At 59.0% G+C, this 21,733-nt stretch overlaps 1 protein-coding gene across 2 annotated transcripts; it reads left to right on the top strand.

The window, feature by feature from the left end:
- Positions 1-7,791: 7,791 nt before the first annotated feature.
- Positions 7,792-21,548, top strand: OLFML2B (olfactomedin like 2B). Of its 2 annotated transcripts, none has more exons than XM_064719281.1 (8): positions 7,792-7,985; positions 9,051-9,314; positions 12,671-12,778; positions 15,714-15,884; positions 17,545-17,773; positions 18,651-19,133; positions 19,589-19,765; positions 20,021-21,548. In XM_064719281.1, exons 1-8 carry the CDS (start codon positions 7,842-7,844, stop codon positions 20,620-20,622), a joined length of 2,178 nt encoding a protein of 725 aa, XP_064575351.1. In that variant the 5' UTR covers positions 7,792-7,841; the 3' UTR covers positions 20,623-21,548. The 2 variants fall into 2 exon arrangements, with proteins under 2 accessions (XP_064575351.1, XP_064575350.1); XM_064719280.1 differs by having other exon boundaries at positions 17,545-17,782.
- The last annotated feature ends 185 nt before the right edge of the window (positions 21,549-21,733 follow it).

The raw sequence follows: 21,733 nt of genomic DNA, 5'->3' as shown, positions 1-21,733 counted from the left end.
AGGAAGGGCATTCCTGCAGGAACTGCTGCTCCTCCATGGGCACAGATGTTCTCTGTGCAGTTTGGGAGCTGGCTCTGGCTTCTGCTCTCGTCTCTTTTCCCAAAGCCAAGGCCAGCACTGCTGGGGTGCAGAGCAGCAGATTGGCAGGGATATAGGGGAGCAGGGGGAGCATAACGCTGAGCTGGTGGGGGTAGAAGCTGGTGGTATGAAGGTGTTCTCTCCAACACCTCTTGGGCCCCTAGAAGCCCATGGGATCTTGAGGGATGTGTGGCACTGACCATGGCAGAGTGATCTGCTGTTGGTGTGCCAGGACAAACTGAGCATGTTGGAACAGGTTCCACAGAATCACAGAGGTGGAAGGAACCCTCAAGGATCATCAAAGCACAACTCCTGGCCCTGTACAGGACACCCCAAGAATCACACCAAGTGCCTGAGAGCATTGTCCAAACACTTCTGAAACTGGCAGGCACGACCACTTCCCTGGAGAGCCTGTTCCAATCCCCAACCACCCTCTGGGTGAAGAACCTTCTCCTAATATCCAACCCAAGCCTTGCTGGACACAGCTTCTTGCTGCTCCCTCAGGGTCTCTTGCTGGTCACCAGAGAGGAGAGATTGGTGCTTCCCTAGCGAGGAAGCTGTAGGCTGCTGTGAGGTCTCCCCTCAGTCTCCTTGTCCAGGCTGACCAAGCAAAGTGACCTCCCTGCTCCTGGCATGGCTTCACCTCCAGGCCCTTCCCCATCAAACAGGACCCCAGGTGGGGCTGGGCAGGGCTGGTGACGCTGGCACGGGTGCCATCCCCGGATGGGCTGCCCAGGGCACCCAGTGGCACGTGCTGCTGGTATGTGGTGACTGCTGGAGAAACCTGTCCCAGCACATCCCACTGGATCAATCACCTTCCCTGAATGTGACTGCTCAGGCCGATGCTCCCTGCCCGAGGAGCTGAGCTCAGTCCATTCCCCAGGGACCTGTCAGCGGTGTCAGTTGTGACACAGGCTGCTGGCAAAGAGAGGTCATGTTTTTATCAGGCCTTGCTAATCCCTATTTTCTCTCCACCTTTTTCCCCTGCCTGTGCATCCCTCAGCGAGGTGCTCATCAGGGATTTGATTGCTGCAGGACAAAGGGCAGCTTTCCCAATGTTTATCAGAGCACTGCTCTGTGAGCCGTGGCTCCAACCGTGGTGGCCTGGGCACCTCAGAGGCGCTGCTTGGGGCAGGACAGGCTGTCCTGGCCCTGGCCCGTGCCCACTTTGCCAGCAGTGCTGAATGCTGTGCAGGGGCTGGCCTGGGGTGTGCAGGCCCTGCCCGGCTCTCCCTGCACAGTGCCCTGAGCCCTCAGGTCCATGGTTCAGCTCAGGAGAGGGCAGAGCAGGGCATACACAAGGGGGACACCCCAAGGTGGGTTCCAGCACAGCTGGGAGCCATGGGGGTCAGCCAGACTGCTTTCCCTGGAGCCAAAAGAACTGAAGCCAACCAGCCCTCGCAGCCTCACTTTTGCCCAAGCTGGAGGCTCCCCCAGAAACTTCTAAAGGGGTTTTCTGTCTGAGAGACTGAAACAGAAGGGTTTGCTTCCTTGCCTTGTCCCTGAGCACTTTGATGGCTACCACAAGCCCCTGCTTCCCCTTGAGGGCCCTTCTTGTCCCCTGCCCTGTCTTGGCAGGGCTGCTCTGAGGCCAGCAAGGAGACAGAGCAGCGTGGAGGGGTTCCAGGGGAGGGGAAGGAGTGTGGGCAGGGCAGCGTGCTCCAGTCAGGGCTGTGTGGGGAGATTGCTGTCCTTCTGCAGCAGCACGGTCAGTCAGGCCTTGGTGGAAGCTCAGGGGCTGCTGGTGTGGCCGTGGCAGGTCCCAGTGCCAGCAGGCGCAATGGGCAGGTGGTGCAGTCACCGTGCCAAGGGCAGCGAGGGCACACACGTGTGGTGCCCGGGCATGGCACTGAAGGGTGGGATGGGCAGACCAGAGGGGCAGGAGGACATGCTGATCCTCCCCAAAGTGATGGAGCAGCCTGGCAGCGTGTGGGCGTGCTGGGAGTGCGCTGTGAGCAGGGCACTGGTGTGGCTGGGTGGCCCAAAAGGCAGGACAGCCTTGCCCAGCCCCACGGGGCACAGAGGGCACGTGGAATGGGATGTGTGTGCTCAAGGAGGTTTGTATTTGGAAACACAGCAGGGCAGAACCTTGCCTTGATCACAGGGGCCAGGGTTAATTACAGTGTGAAGTGGAGATGGGTACAATCAGCTGACATCTCAGGGAGGCTGGATGGAGCAGCTGCATCCCTGAAGGCGCTCGCTATGAGTTAGGGTCGGAGGTATGGACACGCCCTTATTTTTACCCACTGGATTTCTTTGTCATCTTCTCTGCTGTTCAAACCAGAACTAATAGCCAGAGCTGTTTTCCTGGCTGTGCCATGCAGGGGGTTTCCATGGTACTCTGTAGGTGCCAGCGCCAGCACAGGAGAGAATCCCTTGATGTGTAGGAAAGCCCAGGTGAATCCCAAAAGTCACACCAATGGGAAAATGTCAGACCCTGGCATCTGCCACCATTTGGTGAATGGGAACAGAAAGCCAGGAATTTCAGCATAATATTATTATAAAGCAGAACTTGTATGAAGTCCCACTTTGCTCACACTGCAGTAATCTGTCCTGAGCTTAGCAATCAGTGCCTCTGCAGCTCAGCTTAGTGCTGAGCTTTTCCTAAACCCAGCCTTAGGCTACTCTTATAAGCTCTTATGGATGGACCAGAGCTGCCCAGGAAACCTAGGGCCCTTCCCAGCCAGCCAACCCACCTGACACAGCGCAACTCACCTGGCCCGCTCCTGGCTTCAAAAACCGTGCTTGGAAAGTTCTGTTATAACTGGTTTTAGGACATATTTTAAAATACATTTTTTGTTCTGGCTTGGACAGGTCTCCTCCCCAGTGCAGGTGCTCTGCAGAGGAATGCTGAAGGGTCAGGCCTGGGGCAGTTGTGGTCCCGCTCCCGTGAACAGCCCCGGAATGGTTTCCGGAGCGTGTGCCTGCTCACCCAGCTATCATTTGACTCACAGACATAAACAAAAATCTCGCTGCTGAGGCCAGCAGGGCAACCTCTCAAATTGCTGGGCAGCTCTGGGTCACGTCACGAGTTTTCCTGCCAGGTTAATTTGCTCCATGGGCTGGATTTCCTCCTCCGGCGGATGGATGTAGGAGGGAGCTTCCCTCAGCCTGGGCACCTGGGCCAACCTGTGTGGTGGAGCTGCTGCCGAGGCGCTGCTCTGATTGCCGTGCCCCTGCCCGGCTCTGTGGCCTCCTGCCACCCCACCACAGGCTGTGCCAGGCGAGTGGCAGCGCTGGGCACACCTCGCACTCACACCCTCGCCCTCACCCATCCCCGTGGCAGCCGCAGAAGCGTTGCCTGCAGGAGCCCTGGCTGCTGCTGGCAGCAGGCACGGCGCTGCGGAGCCCAGGAACGTCGGGACAGATGCACCAGCCTCTCTCTGTCTGTGACCTCTGCAGGCACAGCGCCTCGCAGGATCCAGCGGGGCTCTACAAACACCACCTGCCTCCTGAGGCTTTGGGCTCTCTCAGCAGGCCGTGCTGCTCACACCCAAGGCCACGGCACCAAAAGCCACCTGAGCTGAGGCCACAGGTTCTGGGAAGAGCTCCAGCACATACCAGGAGCATGCAAAGATCAACCGCAGCCTGTAGCTCGCCTTGCTCACCTCCGGGCCAGATAAGAAGGAAGATGATGTGTCCCATCCTTGTGATGCTAGGCATCTTTCAGGTTTGGACCCTAAGTTTTCTGACACGTGTCCTTTCAGACTGGCAGGAGTGCCTGGCAGGCTGGAGGCTTGGTCTGCCCTGCAGAGACAGCCTGGGGAAGATGGGTGACAGTGACCTCATGTGGCTCAGCACAGAGCAGGGCAGGGCCCTGCTGGGGCAGGAGCAGCCCCCACACCAGCATGTGCCGGGCCACCCAGCTGGAAGGGAGCTTGGCAGAGAAAGCCATGAGGGGGCTGGCAGGGAGCAGGCTGGGCAGGAGCCAGGCCAGGAACACACCTTGGCAGGGAAGAAGCTGGAGGGGGTCCTGGGAGCATTAGCTGAGGGCTGAGAGCAGGCACAGGGAGGATCTTTCCCCTGCACTCAGCGCTGCATGGCCACACCTGGAGTGCCGCACGCAGCGTGGGGCTGGCCGGCAGCGGGAGAAAACCTGGAGAGTTCCAGAGGGGTCACTGCCATGGAGAAACCCTGGAGCATCTCTCCTGCGGGGCAAGGCTGGGCGCGCCGGGGCCTGCGCCGCCTGCGGGAGGCTCGGGGGGCGCGGGGAGGCCAGCACGGCTCTGCGGGCCGGCAGGAAGCGCTGCCATCGCCGGGAGCTGCGAGGAGCCGCAGCCCCGAGCGGTGGATCCAGGGCCGGGCCGGGCCGGGCCGCGCGGGGGAGCTGCGGCCCCGCCAGAGGGACCGGCGGGACGGGCAGAGATCGGGCACCCTGGGATCCAGCTCCGGCATCCCGGGATCCAGCTCCCTCATCCCAGGGGTCCAGCTCCGGCATCCCGGGATCCAGCTCCAGCATCCCGGGGATCCAGCATCCCGGGGATCCAGCATCCCGGGGGTCCAGCATCCCGGGGGTCCAGCTCGGGCATCCCGGGCTCCAGCTCGGGCATCACGGGATCCAGCTTGGTTATCCCGGGCTCCAGCTCGGGCATCCCTGGGGATCCAGCTCCAGCATCCCTGGGGATCCAGCTCCAGCATACCGGGATCCAGCTCGGGCATCCCGGGATCCAGCTCCGGCATCCCGGGATCCAGCTCGGGCATCCCAGGATCCAGCTCAGGCATCCCAGGATCCAGCTCCGGCACCCCGGGATCCAGCTCCGGCACCCCGGGATCCAGTTCGGGCATCCCAGGATCCAGCTCGGGCATCACGGAATCCAGATCCAGCATCCCGGGGATCCAGCTCGGGCATCCCGGGGCTCCAGCTCGGGCATCACGGGATCCAGCTCGGGCATCCCGGGATCCAGCTCCGGCATCCCTGGGGATCCAGCTCGGGCATCCTGGGATCCTGCTGGGGCATCCCGGGCTCCAGCTCGGGCATCACGGGATCCAGCTCCAGCATCCCTGGGGATCCAGCTCCAGCATACCGGGATCCAGCTCCAGCATCCCGGGGATCCAGCTCGGGCATCCCGGGATCCAGCTCGGTTATCCCGGGATCCAGCTCCTGCATCCCTGGGGCTCCAGCTCCGGCATCCCTGGGGATCCAATTCCGGCATCCCGGGATCCAGCTTGGGCATCCCGGGATCCAGCTCAGGCATCCCGGGATCCAGCTCGGGCATCCCGGGGATCCAGCTCCCACATCTCGCGGGGTCCAGCATCTCAGGCACCCACCCTCCCCCGGGAGCTGCACCCAGGGCACCCGGCAGCCTCAGGTGTCCCCAAAGGACAGGATGTGCCGCCTGTGCCGTCCGTCTGTCCGGCCGGTCTCAGCGCGCTGTGCATCCCAAGGAGCGGCCCCTGCACAGCCCTGACCCGCGGTGTTCCCCCTCGCAGGGGCCCAGACCAGCGCAGAGGGGCGAGGCACCAAGGACAGGCTTTCGGGTTTTTGCACTCACAGCTCCAGGCACAGCCATAGTCGTTGCCTGTCCTGAGACTTGAATTCCCTTTTGCCCAGACCTGGTGGTGTTCTTGTTGCACTTTGAAGAGCACTGTCTGTCGATCTGCATCCTTGGGAAGCCCTGGCTTTGCTTGAGCCCAATAACAGAGTGGAGTCAGCTATGGGGATACTGGGGCCTCCTGCTCTCATCAAAGTTTGGGCCAGTTTCCATCAGCAAGACAGAAAAGCCAGAACCACACCTTCTTGCTCTGCTGTCCTCAGCAATCTGTGGATTTGTCTTGGTTTTTTCTTGAAGGAGGAATATTCAGACTCTAGAGATGATTGCTCTGAACCCAAAGTGCCTGTCAGTTTCTCTCCTTGCCCCCCAAAGGACAGGATTAAATCCATCTTTAACCCAAACTAAACACCACCATAAGAAATGCTTTCTTTCCCTTCGGAAGAAAAGAAATCAGCAAGGTGTGCCAGTAACATGTGAAATCCCTCCTTTCAGTTTTGAAATAGCGTGGTCGATTTGTTTTCCTTCTGTTTTTCCAGCCTTTGGAAGCAATCATTGGGAAAAGGCCTCCCCAGTTTCAGGTGCTGTTTGCTGTGCAGCTCTGTGGGCTGGTGTCACTGCCAGCCTGGCAGTGCCATGGCTGCTCAGGGCTCTGGTGCCCCGTGTTGGTGTCGCTGCCAGCCTGGCAGTGCCATGGCTGCTCGGGGCTCTGGTGCCCTGGGTTGATGTCGCTGCCAGCCTGGCAGTGCCATGGCTGCTCGGGGCTCTGCTGCCCTGGGTTGGTGTCGCTGCCAGCCTGGCAGTGCCATGGCCGCTCGGGGCTCTGGTGCCCTGGGCCAGGCGGGCACGGGCTGGGCAAGCGCTGGCTCGGCAGCCCCAGGAGAGCCTGTGCTGGCAGAGGGGGTAGCTGAGCCATGGAAACAGAGGAGAAGGAGCCTGTGCTCAAGGGACCCATTATCCTTGAGAGAGGCTGCTCAGGGGAGTTTTCTAGAGATGCCTTTGCCTCCCACTGCTCTCCAGCTGCCCAAGGCTGGCTGTCCTTCTCCTGCCAGCCTCCCTGGTTGCTTCCCCCCTGCTCTGCTGTGCTCAGCGCTGCCGCAGGGACCCACACGGCCCTGGCCCCCTCTCCTGGCTTCCCTTCCCAGGGAGCCGGAGGAAAGGGAGGCACAGCGCCATCCCACACGAATCCTGAGGTCAGCATCGTCTGCCATCCCCTTGCCACAGCCGCTTCCTCTCTCACACGAGATGTTTTCTTTGTGTCTGGCAGCTCCATCGCTGCGGAGCTACCGTGGGAGAGAAGGGTGGAATGGAGCAGCTGGAGTCCCCCTAAGGAGGGTGCCTGCTCCCAGGGCTGCAGGCACCAGATTTGGGGTGGTTTTGAGACCCTGCATTAGGGACTGGGGGCGCTTGGCTTGTGCCTTGCTTCAGCAAGAGCTCACACGGCCTCCCGTGCCACTTGCTGTGCGTGTGACTTCTGTGGGCATGTTCGGAGGAAATGTGAGTCTGTGCCAGGCCTGGGCCATGGTGCTGGTGCGTTTGTAAGGGCACCTGGGGTTCCCTCCTGCGTGGGCGAGGCCCAGCCATGTCACGGCGGTGCAGAGATGCTGTGCCTGCGCGCTCCCCGGGAACGGCGTGTCCTGAACACTTCCTTTTGGCAGGAGGTGCACAAGGATACAGGACTGCCAGAGCACAGCCTGAATTTCACTGAGCACACAGAGGTCCACACTCATGGCTGGGAGCCTTTCTTGGAACATGCTGCTTGTATGACCCCAGTGTGGGCAGTGCGACTGAGAGCCGTGCCATCGGGACCATTTCCCTGCCATCCAAAGGATGGAGGGTGAAAGCTAGGCAGTTTCTGGAGCTGGAAAAGAAGCCAGACAGGCCGTCAGGATGGCTCTCCGTCCGCCCCAGCTCCCTGGCACACGGCAGGGATGGGATGCTCAGGCTCGCCGGGTGCCGACCGGCAGCGCAGCCCTTTGGGGAGGCGGGTGGCGGCCCCCAGAGCAGCCCCGTGTGCCGGGGCTCCCCGCAGCCCGCTCCGGGCGGGCGGTGCAGGTGGGAAGCGCCGCCCGGGGCTCGTCCCGCCGCCCAAGGGGAAAGGAGCGGGAGAGGGGCGGAGGGAGGAGCGGAGGGCGGGAGTCGGAGCGGGAGGGAGGGAAGGAGGAGGAGCGGGGCGGGAGCCCGGGCCGGCCCCGCCCGCCCCGCCGCTCCGCACCTGAGCGAGCAGCGGCGGCTCCGCGCCGGCCCCGGCCCCGGCCCCTCCGACGCCCGCCCATGGCTCGGCCGCTGCCGCTGCTGCTCTGCCTGGCCGCGCTGGGCGCCGGCTGCCGGGCGGAGAGCCAGCCCGCCGGCACGGCCGGGCCCTCGGCCGAGCCGCTGCAGGACGAGGCGGACAACCAGGAGAACATCCTCTCGCAGGTACCGCGGGGACTGCGGCAGCTGGGCACGGCCGGGCCGGGCTGGGCGCGCCCTGCGGGGCGCTGGCCGCTGCTGCGGGCTCGGGGTGCTCGGCAGAGCCGGGTGCTCCTGAGCGTGGACTTCTCGGCAGTGCCGGGTAGTGCTGTGCACACTCTGGGTGATGCTGGGTGCGCGCTGTCGGTGGAGCTGGGTGATGCTGCGCACACTCTGGGTGATGCTGGGTGTACGTTCTCGGTGGAGCTCAGTGATGCTGTGCACCGGAGGAAGTTCATCACGGAGGGCGCAGTGAAATCACTGAAGCCCATCGCAGACTCCATCCTATCATTTCTCCGGGGGGACTCAGAAAAAGGGAAAGTCCTTGAGAGGAGAATTGGTGGGGCCTCTTTGTGTGCCGAGGGGAGGGATCCGGGCTCTTTCCCTGCCAGTGGGATGCGGTGGAGGTTTCTGTTAGATTTGGCTGATCAGGCAGCGTGTTATTATCTGCCCTCGGAAATGGCTAACGCAGAGACTATTGCAAATGTACCGCCAAAGTTATTTTTGTGCTTGGGCTTCCAGAAGCGCTGTCTGCAAATCTCCGTAAAGGAAATTCCTGGCATTGTATAGGGCTAATCAGAAGTACTGCTTCACCACCAGGTTACGCTGCTTGTAGGGTGGCTTTCAGTCACTCTTCCAATGTACCCTTGCCGTGTTGGCCTGTGTAAAACAGTCTTGCTCTGGGTAGCAGGTGGCTTATTGGGTCTTTTGCACACAAAGCATTAAAAGAAAGCAGAAAAATTAAAAACTCTTGTATTTAAAATTCAAAGCAGCATTCTGCGCACAGTGCAATAAAAAAACACAAAAAAGAACCAACTGAAGGAAGCCAGTTTTTATTCCCCTTGTCGGCAGCGATTAGCTCTGCGCTCTCTAGAAAGCTCCTTGGCTTGGCAGATTCTGGAAGAGCTGGCCAGTTTCCTTGAGATTCGGGGTATCCAGAGTGTCCTTGTTTGGACCTTGGGCTCCGGGCCGTGCCTGTCCCGGGGTGTGCGGAGGTCAGGAGGTTTCTCACTGCCGGTGACCTGTGCTCAGCTGCTAGGTGACTACGACAAGGTGAAGGCGGTGTCCGAGGGCTCCGACTGCCGCTGCAAATGCCTGGTCAGGCCCCTGGGCCGCGGCGCCTGCCAGAGGATTAACGAGGGCGCCTTCAGAGCCGAGGACTTTTACACGGTGGAAACCATCACGTCAGGGCCCAGCTGCAAGTGTGCGTGCGTGGCCCCCCCCTCAGCTCTCAACCCTTGCGAGGGCGACTTCAGGCTGAAGAAGCTGCGGGAGGCAGAAAGCAGCGACCTGAAGGTAGGAGAGCAGCTTCGGCTCCTGGCTCTTTGGGGACAAGGTCATCTTATGAACCCTTTTTTTTTTGCTGAGCTTTTTCTGAAAAAAACCTCTATTTCCTAACATTTTTCTTAAGTCATCTCCTAGTTATATTTATATCTGCATGTTTGGTATAGAAAGCAAGCTCAGCTTAAGGGACTGAGTCGAGCAGCTGCAGTGGATGATTCACTTGATTCATCCTGTGCTGCCCGGGGTCCACTGTGGCTTTCTGTGCTGAGAGCCCATTAGGGACTGGGCTGCTCCCTGCCCCCTGTCCAGCTCCAAATGTCCCTGGAGGACAGCTCTGCTCTCCTCAGCAGCTGCCAGATCTTTTTTCTGTTGCCGACAGGGACTCCCAGGGACCCACGCAAAAAAGCTGATTTGGCTTCCATGGCCCAAAAGCTGCTGATGCGTCAGCGTGAGGGTGTGATGCACAGCTGGCTGATGGCAGGATGGATTTGTTGTTTCAAATGCTGACACTTCTCTACTATTTAGTATTTTATCTCTCTAGTAATACATACTTCTTTTCCAAAAGTCACAGTGCTTGTTTTAAGTAATCCTGTAGTACTTTTACTGGATACTTCCTTTTGCTGGTGTAGCAGCTGGCAGCAGACCCTGCTGGGTTTTCCAGTTTGCCTCCCGTGCCACTGGCTTGGTCCAGGCCCGGTGAGTCCCTGGAGTGGCAGGTTGAGTGCTGGTGGCACTGGTGCCCCTGAATCCTTCTAGGGTGGGAAAGGGTGGCGTGCAAGGTGCCGTGGGGCAGCTGCCATTGAGGCCACCACGATGGGCTTGCTCTAATTAATTTGGAGCTTGAGGATGTGTTTCATCTTACCCGACTGCAGACAGTTAGCAGCTTCTTGTCCAAGCTCTCCTGCAGCTAGGGAAGATAAACAGGCACAGGCAAACAATCCATCATTGCAGGGAAGGATGACTCCCAGTCTGGAGTTGTTTGATGGTCCCTTGTCTGGGGAAATGCCAGGAGGTCCCACATGGCCTTAGATGAGAGTCTGAGCTCTCTGTGGTGAGGGGAGGGGACACCCCGAGGCGACAGAGCCACCCCTGTGGTCCCTTGTGGGGAAGCAGGCAGAGCTCCTGCACCAGCAGCTCCCAGCTCCCTCCTCATCCTCCTCCAGGAGGAGCAGAACTCCTGAGCAGAGCTCCTGGCCGTCCCTTGGCTCCGGCAGCGCTTCCCAGCGGGCGCTGCTCGCAGCCAGCTGTGGTGTGAAAGGCTGTCTGCCTGTCTGTGTGTCTGTCTGTCCTCTAGGAACTGGCCCCAGCTGCCCCGCTCCCTTCACAAGGGCCGGCGGCCAGGCGGCTGCACAAGGTTTATCCAAACACACACTTGGGGTGTTCTTGCTGCCAGCGTCCAGCCCAGCAGCTGGGCAGCAGGACTGCCCTCCCTCCAAGCATAGAGCCCCTCCTGGGGTCAGGATCGCTGGGAGCAGCCCCTTCTTGTAGGACAGGCTGGGAAGAAGGAGAGGACACAGCTCCAGTTCTTAAGCTACTCATGAGGAGCAGCTCCCACAACTCATCAGTGAGTGAACCCCTCAGCTCTAGCAGCCCCAAAGGGTTTTGCTCTCTTTGCTGGTCCAACAAGCATTGCTCTTTCCCGATGCAGCAGCTGGAAGGGCACAGGGTCATTTGTATGTTGTGTTTTACCAGGCTTTCTTATGATCTGACACAACAGCCCTGGGTACTCCATGTGTGGGAGAGCTGTGGGAAGGTCCCTCCCTTGGGTGGGCTGGAGGATGAGTCCCTGAGGGAATGATGAGAAAGAGCGAGACATCCAGGCAGCAGAAACACAGCCCAGGGCAACCAAGCTCCATTGAATGCCTGCACTGGACTTTCCAGCTGAAGGTTTCAGTCCCATCTGTGCCTTTAGTAAGGCCCAATGGGAATTCATGGACCATCAGACCATGGCAGCCAAAGTCCACAGTGGGTGAAGGGAGGGAAGCAGTGAGTTCATAGGAACATCAGTGTGGTCTTTGGGGAAGGTTGGCAGGGAGGAGCTTTATCTCAGATCTGTGAAATGACAGCAGGCTGTCTGCAGGCACAGCGCGAGTTTTGGGGCTCTTGGTGCAGAGTCAGTGCGAGGAGGCTGCGCTCAGGATCATCTGCAAGGAGGTTAATGCAGTCTGCAACCTTTGTGCATTGATGGAAATTCTCCAGCCTGGAGGGAGAGTGGTTGTCTCCAGTGGCTGTCTGGCAGGCAGTGTGCATTGTATCGGCCGTCTCCATCCAGCTCTCAGTGGAAAGTGGATGCACAGCCATAAAACAGCTCTTGTCTCTTAATGCTGTCATTTTATCTGGCCCAAAAAATCTTTCCTTTGCTGTCAGCTCCACAGGGAGGTTGCAGAGGCTGGGGTGGAAACTCCAAGTGCTGCCAGCAGTGCTGCCTGTGATTCTCCCATGTTTATGAAGCTCTGCTGACCAGTTTGTAGCTGCTGGGAGAAAATGTCACCACCCTGTAGTAATTCCTATGCACTGAAAATCCTGCTCAGCCATCGGGGTTGTAGAATCCACAGCACCACGCTGGACACGTGGGGACACATGGGGACACATGGGGACACATGGGGACACATGGGACCAGGAGGAGGTGGCCCAGGAACCCTTCCCACCAGCCATGCCGTGCTCAGCACTGTCCTCTGTGGCACAGCACCCGAAACTGGACAAAATGCAGAACAAGGGCTCTCCTCTCCAGATCCCCAGGGGTGACCAAGGGCTGATGCTGGGCAGGACACAGGCACAGGGGTGACTTAAATACAGGGTGTCTGTGAAATGGGTGGCTGCAAGAGAGAGCAGCATCCCTGTGATAAAATTGTTCTTCAGAAAGGCAACTGTTGCCAGGCTGGCACCGAATTTCTATTTCTTCACTCTTGCAATTTGAGAGTATTTTAAAACTTTTTAACAAGTTTCTTCTTGTTCCAGGAAAAAGAGCACAGGATGGCATGAACTCAGAGTCTGATCTCAAACTGAGCTGCCTTTTCCTTCTTGTCTCTTTTGCTGGCAGTCCCATCACTGGTGGAGTAGTTAAGCCTTTGAGCTTGTGGGAGAGCCTGCCTAGAGCTGGCAAAGAGAGCAGCATTTTACCTTGTTCTGCTACTGATCCCCAGCACCCAGAATGTGCTCCTGGGGCCCTGAGGCTCTGTGGAGGTGGCGAGCATCACTCTGCAGGCCATGCTCTGACCAGGGCAGCAGGGCTGTGGAAGGGAAACCTTGCCTGTTAATCCAAATTCTTGCACTCAGGTGGGGTGCACTTGACTTTTTGGCTGAAGAAGCTCCATGGGGGTCTGTTAGAGCAAGTGCTGCTGCCTGACTGTTCTCCCCTTGCCTTGCAGCTCTCCTCCATCGTCGAGATGCTGGAAAGTGCTTTTTATGGCTTAGACCTTCTGAAGCTGCACTCAGTCACGACCAAGCTGGTGGGTCGGGTGGAGAGGCTCGAGGAGGTGAGTCCTGCACTCCTTCAGTGCCCTTGCCCTCGGTGGGACGGACCTCCAGCCAAGTTCCTGCTGCCTGTGGTGCATTCAGAGCCACGTTGCCTGGGAAGAAGTGTCAATTAACTATTTGGCTGAAACTAAACCAGACCAGACTTGGGTGTCTGGACCAGACCTGGTCACAGGCAGTGCTCAGTGCATCCCCATCCCACCAGCCTTGCCTGACCCTCTCCAGCTCTCGCAGTCCCTCAGGGTTTACACTGGGAGCGGGGTCCCAGCTGTGGCCTGGGCAGGAGCAGCACCTCCTTTGGGTCAGAAGGCCCTGCTGTTTCGTTTTTCCTCTTCTCAGTTTTACTTGCATGCTGGTGTGATGGTTGCTCTCAACCAGGAGCTTTTGTGCTGTTTGATGTGGGGGCGAGGTTCGAGGCTGGTGCTGGGGTACACTCAGCAGGACTGTGGGGAGCCAAGGAGCTCGCATTCCTGAAGGACCAAGTTACGTCTTGGCCTGTGTTAAAACAGAGCAGAACCCTCAACCTTCCATTTAATTTTAGAGCAGACTTCCAGTGAAATAATTTTCACTTCCATGCAGTTTAATATTTCTTTGGCTAGCACAGCGTAGGGTTTGCAGTTTAAACTCTGCTTGGCTGTGTAGGAACAGGTTGCCAGATTAAATAGTGGAGTTTTCTCCCATGGTCTGTATCTGGGGCGGTAATTCCACATTCTTGTCGGAGTGGAGCAGTCCTGTTTGTCTCCAGCCAGGAGCTGAGAGGCAGTGATTTATAAAGCCAAAATTCCACTTGCAAAGCGTTTCGGGAAGGCACGGCGTGCTCCGTCCTGGGGTCAGGAGGGAGGCTGCTGAGGGGAGCACAATGCCTGGGGGCTTTGAGTTTCCAAGCATGGAAATTGACCCCAAAGGGGTTTTGAGGTCTGAAAATAACAAAGCACCAATGTTCCCCTTTGCAATCGCACCCTCTTCCTGTGGTTTAGTGCGTTCTTCAGTCATTACTTGGGTTTGCCAAGGGATTGTTTCGGGTGGTGTTATCACTGAACTCTGCCCCAGTATCAAAGTGGCCCTGCCTACCAGCTGATTTCTGCAGGGGGGTTCGGAGCCAGCAGTGCTGGTGGCACGCTGGGCACGTGGGGTGGCCTCTGCAGCCTGGTCACTCCGCTCACAGCCTGTCACAGGCAGGCAGGTGGGCAGAAAGCTCCCTAGGGCTGACGGAGTTTGGCCTGGGATGGAGTTGTAGAGGTGTAGGAGCAAGGAATTCACAGGGGTCTCTAATTTCCCAGAAGGGAGGGTGCAGGATCATGTGAAAGCAGCTGAAGCTTCCTGCAGGCACTTGGACAGGATGGAGAAAGGCAGGAGAGGCCTTGGTTAGAAGGAGATTGCCCAGTGCTTGGGGCAGAGCCCAGCTGATGCAGACAGCAGGTGTGAAATGCCTCCTGCTGCTGGCTTAGCACGGGAATTCCTGTGGAGAGGATGTGGAGGAGGATCACAGCCTGCACCGGCCTGGGCTCTGACAGCAGGGACAGCTGAGATGCTGAACTGGAGCCTGGCATGGCTTCAGAGCATCGCCCTCCCAGGCCGGTCGCTTTTGGCAGCTGCTGCCCTGCACAGCAGCTGGGCAGCCTCAGCAGCATCACAGGCCAGGCTTTGGTGCTGCCTCTCTGCTCAGGGGCAGGCAGATTTCAACCTTGAGCAGGTCACAAGCCAAACATGACACAGGAGAAGCGGTAAGGGCACAAGGCTGTTGGAATCAGTCATCCTCTCCAAAGGAGGATGGTGTTGAGAGCTGCTGCTGCACTGCTCCTGGGAGAGCATCATGAGAGTCCCTGCTCCTCTGCTTACAGCAGCAAAATGCTTGCTGGAGAGTCCCTGTGTCATTGGACTCAGCCTCAGATATCCTGGTAAATCGGTGATTCACGATTCTTGGGTAAAGCCTGGGAATTCAGATGCCTGTGGAAGGGGCTGGGGGTTAACCCTCTGGTTTTGCAGGGCTTGGAAGGTTTCATGAGTTCTTTGCAGTACAACAAGGTATTTTAGACCAATGGTGTTGGTAGATGGAAGGAACTTCCAATTCTTGGTCCATGGAGTGCCTTCTCTATTGAGGCAGCTCCTCTGCTTTGTTTTCAGCTCACAGCTGTCGCATCAGCTGGCAATTTTGAGGTCACAGATGGAGGTCACGGTGGTTTGAGGAGAAATTAATGATGGAACAGATTGAAAATGAAGGATCAGGGTAACCACCCCCAGTGTCTGTGCTAAAGTGCTTTGACTGATGTGCCACCTATCCAAAGCAGTTGCTGTTTGAGGTGTAGAAGCCCAAGGAGTGATGAGCAGAGACTGCAGCACTCCCTTGGGTACGGGCTGTGTCTGTGGCTGGGGACTGAGAAGGGTGAAGGGCTTTGCCTGCCAGGGGAGTTGCAATGAGCCCCAGCTCTGTCCCTGTCCCAGGGCAGCTCTCTGAGCATCACTGGCTCTTGTCCTGCTCCCAGATTCTCAGATTCTGTGGGAGCAGAGGGTGTTGGGGAGCAGCAGTCCCTGAGTGCAGGCACTGTGTGGCCAGGCCAGGAAAGTGGGATTAATAAACGCAAGATGAACTTGCTGCCACAGGTGAAGGGCACCAGGGTGACTTAAGGTGTTTCAGCTTGTCTTTTCCTCTTCCTTTCGTCAGCTGGCCAACGTGGCTGAGATGGGGGTTGAAGAGCCTCAAGGCCACTCTCCTACTCCATGGGAACCTGCAGCAAAGAGTGGATCTGGGATATGTACACCAGGGATGGGGTTCCTGGATCCCACTGGGGTCATGGGCATCTTCTTAGCAGCTGAAGTGCCTAGCCTCATGGAGAATCCCCAGCTGTGGGCCCAGGATGGCAGCACAGAGCTCCGGGGCTGTGGTTTGGGGCCACAGAACATCCCTTGTGGTTAAAGTGTCCTCTCCTGCTTTCCTAGGGCATGTCCAGGAACCGGACGCAGGAAGGCCAGCGGGCCGGAGCCAGCGGGGAGGAGGCTCTGCAGGATCCCCCTGGCAGGGCAAACTGCTCCAGGCTCCTCAGCAACAGCCTGGCCGACATCGAGGGCTCTCTGCAGCGGGACGCCGAGGCTGCCTACGCCCACTCGGAGGTACAGCTCGGTGGCGCTGCTGCTGCCCACGCAGGCCTGCGGTGGCTTCTGCATGTGGGCCTGCCCCGGGGGATCTCTCCTCGCTGCAGTGACCCCGTTCATGCGCCTCTGACTGCAGGCCGTGTGCCTCGGCACAGCCCAGCTGCTGCTGCGATGGGATCTCGGTGGAAGCAGGGGGAGCTTGCTCCCTCTCGGCCTCCCCCCTTCCCACGGGGTTGTTGGTTTTCGAGGTCAGCGGTGGCTGAGCTGCTTGGAAAACGTGATGTCATTGTGGGGCCGGCTGGGAAGCGCTGGGAAACAGAGCCTTTGATTAGCAGGGCTTGGGGCTCGGTGGAGGGACAGCCTGTCGCCGGCCTCCCCTCCCTCCAGCCGGGCAGTCGCCCCTCCACCACCAGCCCCTGTGTCTGGTGGGCTCTGGGCAGGGGCTGGGCATCCCCTGGCTCTGGCACCCAGCACCAGACTGGGGGGTCCCCGTGGGTCTGCCCAGCATGGGGACATCCTTGCCTGGGGCAGCAGTTTCGGTGCAGCCCCAGAGAGATGTGAGCGGGGTGTTGTGGGAAAAGGTCTGTCCAGGGTGTCCTGAAGTCCTTGCTGCTTCAGTGGGACTATCTAGGATGGCCCATGCTCCTCTGATCCCTGCTGGGCAGCTCCTGGAGGGTCCTGCCCTCACCCCAGTGTCCCTCTGCAGGGCAATAGGAGGTGTCTGGCAGGGGGGAACATTTAGTGCATAATTTCCAGCTCAAGCAGGGGTGCTCAGCTCCTGAGGATGGCAAGAGCCTGTGCTTGCCCTCCACCCCTGCTCTGCAGATCCTGTGTGGGGATGGGCTCCCCAAGCCCCTGGGGACAGTGCGGGGCTCCCACACGTGCACTGTGTGTCAGCAGGGAGGGAAATGGCACCAAGTGAGCTGTGCCAGCACTCCCTGCCCCAGGGAGAGCCGTGCCCAGGCAGGGGTGTCCGGCTGTGCCCCCAGCCCCTCTCCCCTGCTCCCACACCATGAGCTGAGCAGCTGCTGCCTGCTGGAGAGGAGCCAGCCCCAGCCAGGCAGGGGAGCAGACCATGGGGCTTTTATTACCCCAAGTGACCTCATTTCCCAATATTCCCCTTTTCTCACTGCTAATTGCAGCAGGGCCCATCTTGTCAGCCAAATGGGCACCGCTTCAACCCTCAGGCTGGCTTTTCGATTTTCTTTAATGAGATGAAATCCTTCAGACCTGAGCTGTGGCAGCTGGTCCCTGCCCTGGGGGGGTTCCTGGTCCCTGCTTTGGGAGGTTCCCGCTCCTGCTGGGAAGGTGCCTTCAGCCTCTGTGAAAGCTCAGTGCACATTGCACACTGTGCAGATCAGCCGCTGGAATCAGCCCGTGGCATTCCAGGGAGTGACCCTACTTCTCCTGCCTGCCCTGCACCCCACAGCGTGTGCCTTATGGAGCCCTGAGTCCCAGAACTGCAGGGTGGCACCAAGGACATGCAGGAGCAGTGCTGGTCTGCCACCCTGCTGTGTCCTGAAGGGCTTCCCATGACAAAATGGACTGAGGGAGACCCTGAGGAAGGAGGGAGCTCAAATCCTTCTGCCCAGCATGGGGCTGTGCAGCCTGACCTGCCCTTTCACCAAAACATAGCATTTCTAGCCTATCTGGCAACAACCTCCTGTGTCTCTTCCAGGGGAAATATGAAGAAAGATTCCTGAAGGATGAAACCATCTCCCAGCAGATCAACTCTGTGGAATCCCTCCCGGAGCTGCACCTCTCTCTGGAGGAGAAGAAGCCTGAGCAGCTCTTGCAGAGGAAGCTGCGGGTGAGGAGCCGGCCTCCTTCCAAGCCCACCATTGTCCGAGGGGTCACCTACTACAAAGCCCAGTCCACCGAGTCAGAGAATGACATCGAGGAGCAACGTGAGTTGGGTATGCAGCCATGGTGGGATGGTGGCTGCATCCCGCAGCAAAGCCAGTGCCTCATCTCCTGGGAATGTGGGGGCAGAGTGTGTGGGAGCACAGGGAGAGGTGGGACAGCTGGTACCTCACTGCTGTGCAGCCTTTGAACTGTGCCTGCAGGGCAGCGTAGCATTGGTATTCCATGGAAAATCTCTGATAGCTAAGGAAATAGCTCACTTCTTTGGTTCAAAACACCCAGCATCAACACCTTTCCAGAAGTAAATGGGGGTTTATTCAATATGCTTGTGTTTCAAACCCGCCTGCCCGATGGCATCCCGGGAGGATTGTGCAGTGTTTGCTGTGGTGGAAGGCAGTTCAGGGCTCGTGGCCCAGGCTGGGAGCAGGGGATGAACCCTCACAGACCAGCGGGGCGGGCAGCACAGGCAGGGCAGAAGGGCAAGTGCCCTTGCTGTGCAGACTGGCTCAGCAAGGACATCCAGCCCTGCCCTGCAGGGGTTTGGGAGCTCCTGGAGATAAGGAGGAGCAGAGGGTGCCCGTGCTGGCTGGGGAATCCCAGTGATCCCCGTGCTCCTGCTTTGGATCCTGGGTTAGGTGAGTGGGATCTGGTTTGGAACGCAGCTGGGTCTCCATCCTGCCCATTCTCTGGGAGGTGGCAGGGCAGAATTGGTTTCTGTCACTCTACCTGGCCCGAGGTGAGGATGTCACTGTGATGGGGCCTCACTCACCTCCTGACATGGGCACTGTCAGCCTCAGGGCACGTGGAGAGGGAACGCAGGTGGATTTAGTACCAGCCAGCCTGCAGCAGTGCCCAGGGAGCCGGTTGGAGAGGCCTGGCTCCCCTGGCTGCAGGCCTGACACCTGTGCCTGTGTTTGGCAGCGGACGAGCTCTTCAGCGGGGACAACACGGTGGATCTGCTGATAGAGGACCAGCTCCTGCGGCCCAGCAGCAGGGCAGGCGAGCCCGTGAGAAAGCCCTCCCCAGTGGGGTGGCCGCCCACCCCTGGCATAGCTCCCACCACCGTGCCAGCTGCGGGCACTGCTGTGACACCCACGGTGCCGCTGTCCCCTGCCACGCCAGAGCCCACCGCCATGAACCGGCTGACCCCCGCCCTGGAGGCCGTCACTGCCCCGGCAGGGCTGGCACAGGAGGGGACCCCACAGCTGCCAGGCACGGCCAGCACAGGGGTGGCCACAGCCACAGAGAACTTGCTCGTGGCCACCCCCACTGGAGGCTGGGGTGACACGGAGCCCAGCCCGGGAGCTTGGGTCCAGGCAAACACCCCCGCAACGCCGGTGAGCCCGGCCATCCCTGCCACGCCAAAGGAGGGCCTGGAGGAGGAGGACATCAGGAACATCATTGGTGAGTGCCTGCAGCTGCTGCGCCCATCCAGCTTTGTGAGGAGGGGCTGGCTCGTGCCCACAACACATCCTGATAAGCACAGCACACCTGGATTCGGTCACAGGCCACAGGTGGGAGGTGTCATGGAGATGGCACTTCACTGGGGTGCCAGGTTTAATTTTTAACTCTGGAACCTACTGTAGTTTCCTCCCACCTTTAGGGGTTGGGTTGGGCCGAGCAAAAAGACACGGGACCTCAGATGGTCAGCAGCCTCAGCTGGAGCAGGGACATGGCTGAGGCTGTGGGGAGATGTTTGTGGGGTCTGGCCAGCCCTGCTGGGCCTCACAAAGCTGCACCAGAGCCAAGGTGGCAGAGGGTACCTGATGGGTGAGCAGGGGGCTTGGGGAGGATGGTGCCTTCAGGGAGAGCATGGCCACCCTGCCTCTGGCCTCACAAGCCTTTCCTTGCCCACGCAGGGCGCTGCAAGGACACACTGTCCACCATCTCGGGGCCCACCACCCAGAACACCTACGGGCGCAATGAGGGAGCCTGGATGAAGGACCCCCTGGCCCAGGAGGAGCGGATCTATGTCACCAATTACTACTATGGAAACACACTGGTGGAGTTCAGGAACCTTGACAACTTCAAGCAAGGTGGGTTTGCACCATCTCTGATACCATGCTAGCCACCACTGAGCTGATCCCGTTCCTGGGGATGATCTGCCTAGGGACCTTCCACTCTTGGGTGCTGGCACCCGGTGTGCAGGGCAGAGAGCATGGGACAGCTCAGGCTGTGGCTGGTGGCCAGGGAGGGAGTGTAGGCAGAGCTGTGGGCAGAGGTGCTGCTGGCATGGCCACTCACCCCACAGCAAAGGGAGGTCTCAGCAGCCAGGTGTGTCTGCCCTGCAGGTCGCTGGAGCAACTCCTACAAGCTCCCGTACAGCTGGATTGGGACAGGGCACGTTGTCTACAACGGTTCCTTCTACTACAACCGGGCCTTCACGCGCAACATCATCAAGTACGACCTGAAGCAGCGCTACGTGGCCGCCTGGGCCATGCTGCACGACGTGGCCTACGAGGAGTCCACCCCGTGGCGGTGGCGAGGCCACTCGGACGTGGACTTTGCCGTGGACGAGAACGGCCTGTGGGTCATCTACCCGGCCATCAGCTACGAGGGTTTCAACCAGGAGGTGATCGTGCTGAGCAAGCTGAACGCGGCCGACCTCAGCACCCAGAAGGAGACCACGTGGCGGACGGGGCTGCGCAAGAACTTCTACGGGAACTGCTTTGTCATCTGTGGGGTCCTGTACGCGGTCGACAGCTACAACAAGAGGAACGCCAACATCTCCTACGCCTTTGACACGCACACCAACACGCAGATCATCCCCAGGCTGCTCTTTGAGAACGAGTACGCCTACACCACGCAGATAGACTATAACCCCAAGGACCGCCTGCTCTACGCCTGGGACAATGGCCACCAAGTCACCTACCACGTCATCTTTGCCTACTGAGACCCCCCACCACAGTGGGGCACTGCAAGCCAGGGGCCACCAGCACCTTTTATTATTATTTTTATTGTTATTATTGTTATTTTGTACAAATTGAAGAGTAAATGATGGGTTTTGTTTCAAGCTGGTTTTTTTATGGTGGATTGTAGATCGATCCCCAGGCCAGAAGCACTCCCTTTGTCTTTGCTGTATCCTTGCTTCTGATTTTCCTTCCCAGGGGAAGGAGGTCCTCCTTTGGAAGGGCAGGCCCGGCTCTCCTACCTAGGGAAGAGGAGGTGGCCCAGACACCGTCCTCCTGAGGATGTTTTTAGCTGGAGATGATCAGCAATACACCCTGAAGCAGTGCAAAGCTGCACGCACCAGGTCCCAGCGGGATGCTGCTGCCTGCCTGTCCTGGTGGAGGACCTGCATGTCCCATGGGAATGTCCCGTCTCTCAGGACCATCCTCCCAGCTGACGGCCAGCAGGCCCCTTGGAGATCCTGCTGTACATGGGGCTGCGAGCACGGCTCCAGCAGCCCCTGGTGCTGGTACTTACGTCAAGGACTGTCCCCTCCAGCTGGGGCTGTGCTCTCCCCCCTGGGGGGCTGGACGCACCCCGAGCCCTCACTCATGCCTGGAGGGAGCTGGCGGCAGGAGGGGGATGCTGTAAATACGTGTAGATGGCTTTTGTTTGTTCATCTTGTAACCCAAATAGTTCCCCTTGGCATTTGCTGGTGAAGGCTCTGCTCAGCTGGGCACTGGGCTGCCTGGGCAGGGGCTGGCAGAGCCCTCGCTGTGCCACTCCACCTCCTACATTCCCTCACATGCCCATGCCCGCCCTGGTCCTGGACCACCAGGATCCCCTCAGAGAGGCACAGCCCTCGCCCTCCTGCCCATCAGCATCTTGTATTTACCTGCTGTCAGTAATAAAGGATCCAGTACCTTTGCAGCTGTTCGGGGCTTTCTTTGGCTCTGCTTCACCCTCTGGGTGCATGACAATGCACAGGGGTGTTTTGGGTGGGTTTTGGTTGGTTTGAGGAGAGCCAGTTTACACACCAGATGGGGACAAACTCCAGAGGGCTTTAGGCTGCTTGGGACTGCTACTGGGGCAAGGTGACATGCCATGTTCAGCCC

The sequence above is a fragment of the Zonotrichia leucophrys genome, chromosome 8 (genome assembly GCF_028769735.1).
Source record: "Zonotrichia leucophrys gambelii isolate GWCS_2022_RI chromosome 8, RI_Zleu_2.0, whole genome shotgun sequence".
In the NCBI taxonomy this organism is placed as follows: Eukaryota; Metazoa; Chordata; class Aves; order Passeriformes; family Passerellidae; genus Zonotrichia; species Zonotrichia leucophrys.
This window is presented reverse-complemented; position numbering and strand designations above follow the sequence as displayed.

What these genes read in the sequence shown, in the direction of transcription:
- OLFML2B (XM_064719280.1), top strand. Translation starts at nt 7,842, where the DNA reads ATGGCTCGGCCGCTGCCGCTGCTGCTCTGCCTGGCCGCGCTGGGCGCC. An exon ending in CAGAAAGCAGCGACCTGAAG is followed by an intron (nt 9,315 to 12,670) that starts GTAGGAGAGCAG and finishes CTTGCCTTGCAG; the next exon opens with CTCTCCTCCATCGTCGAGAT. An exon ending in GGACATCAGGAACATCATTG is followed by an intron (nt 19,134 to 19,588) that starts GTGAGTGCCTGC and finishes TTGCCCACGCAG; the next exon opens with GGCGCTGCAAGGACACACTG.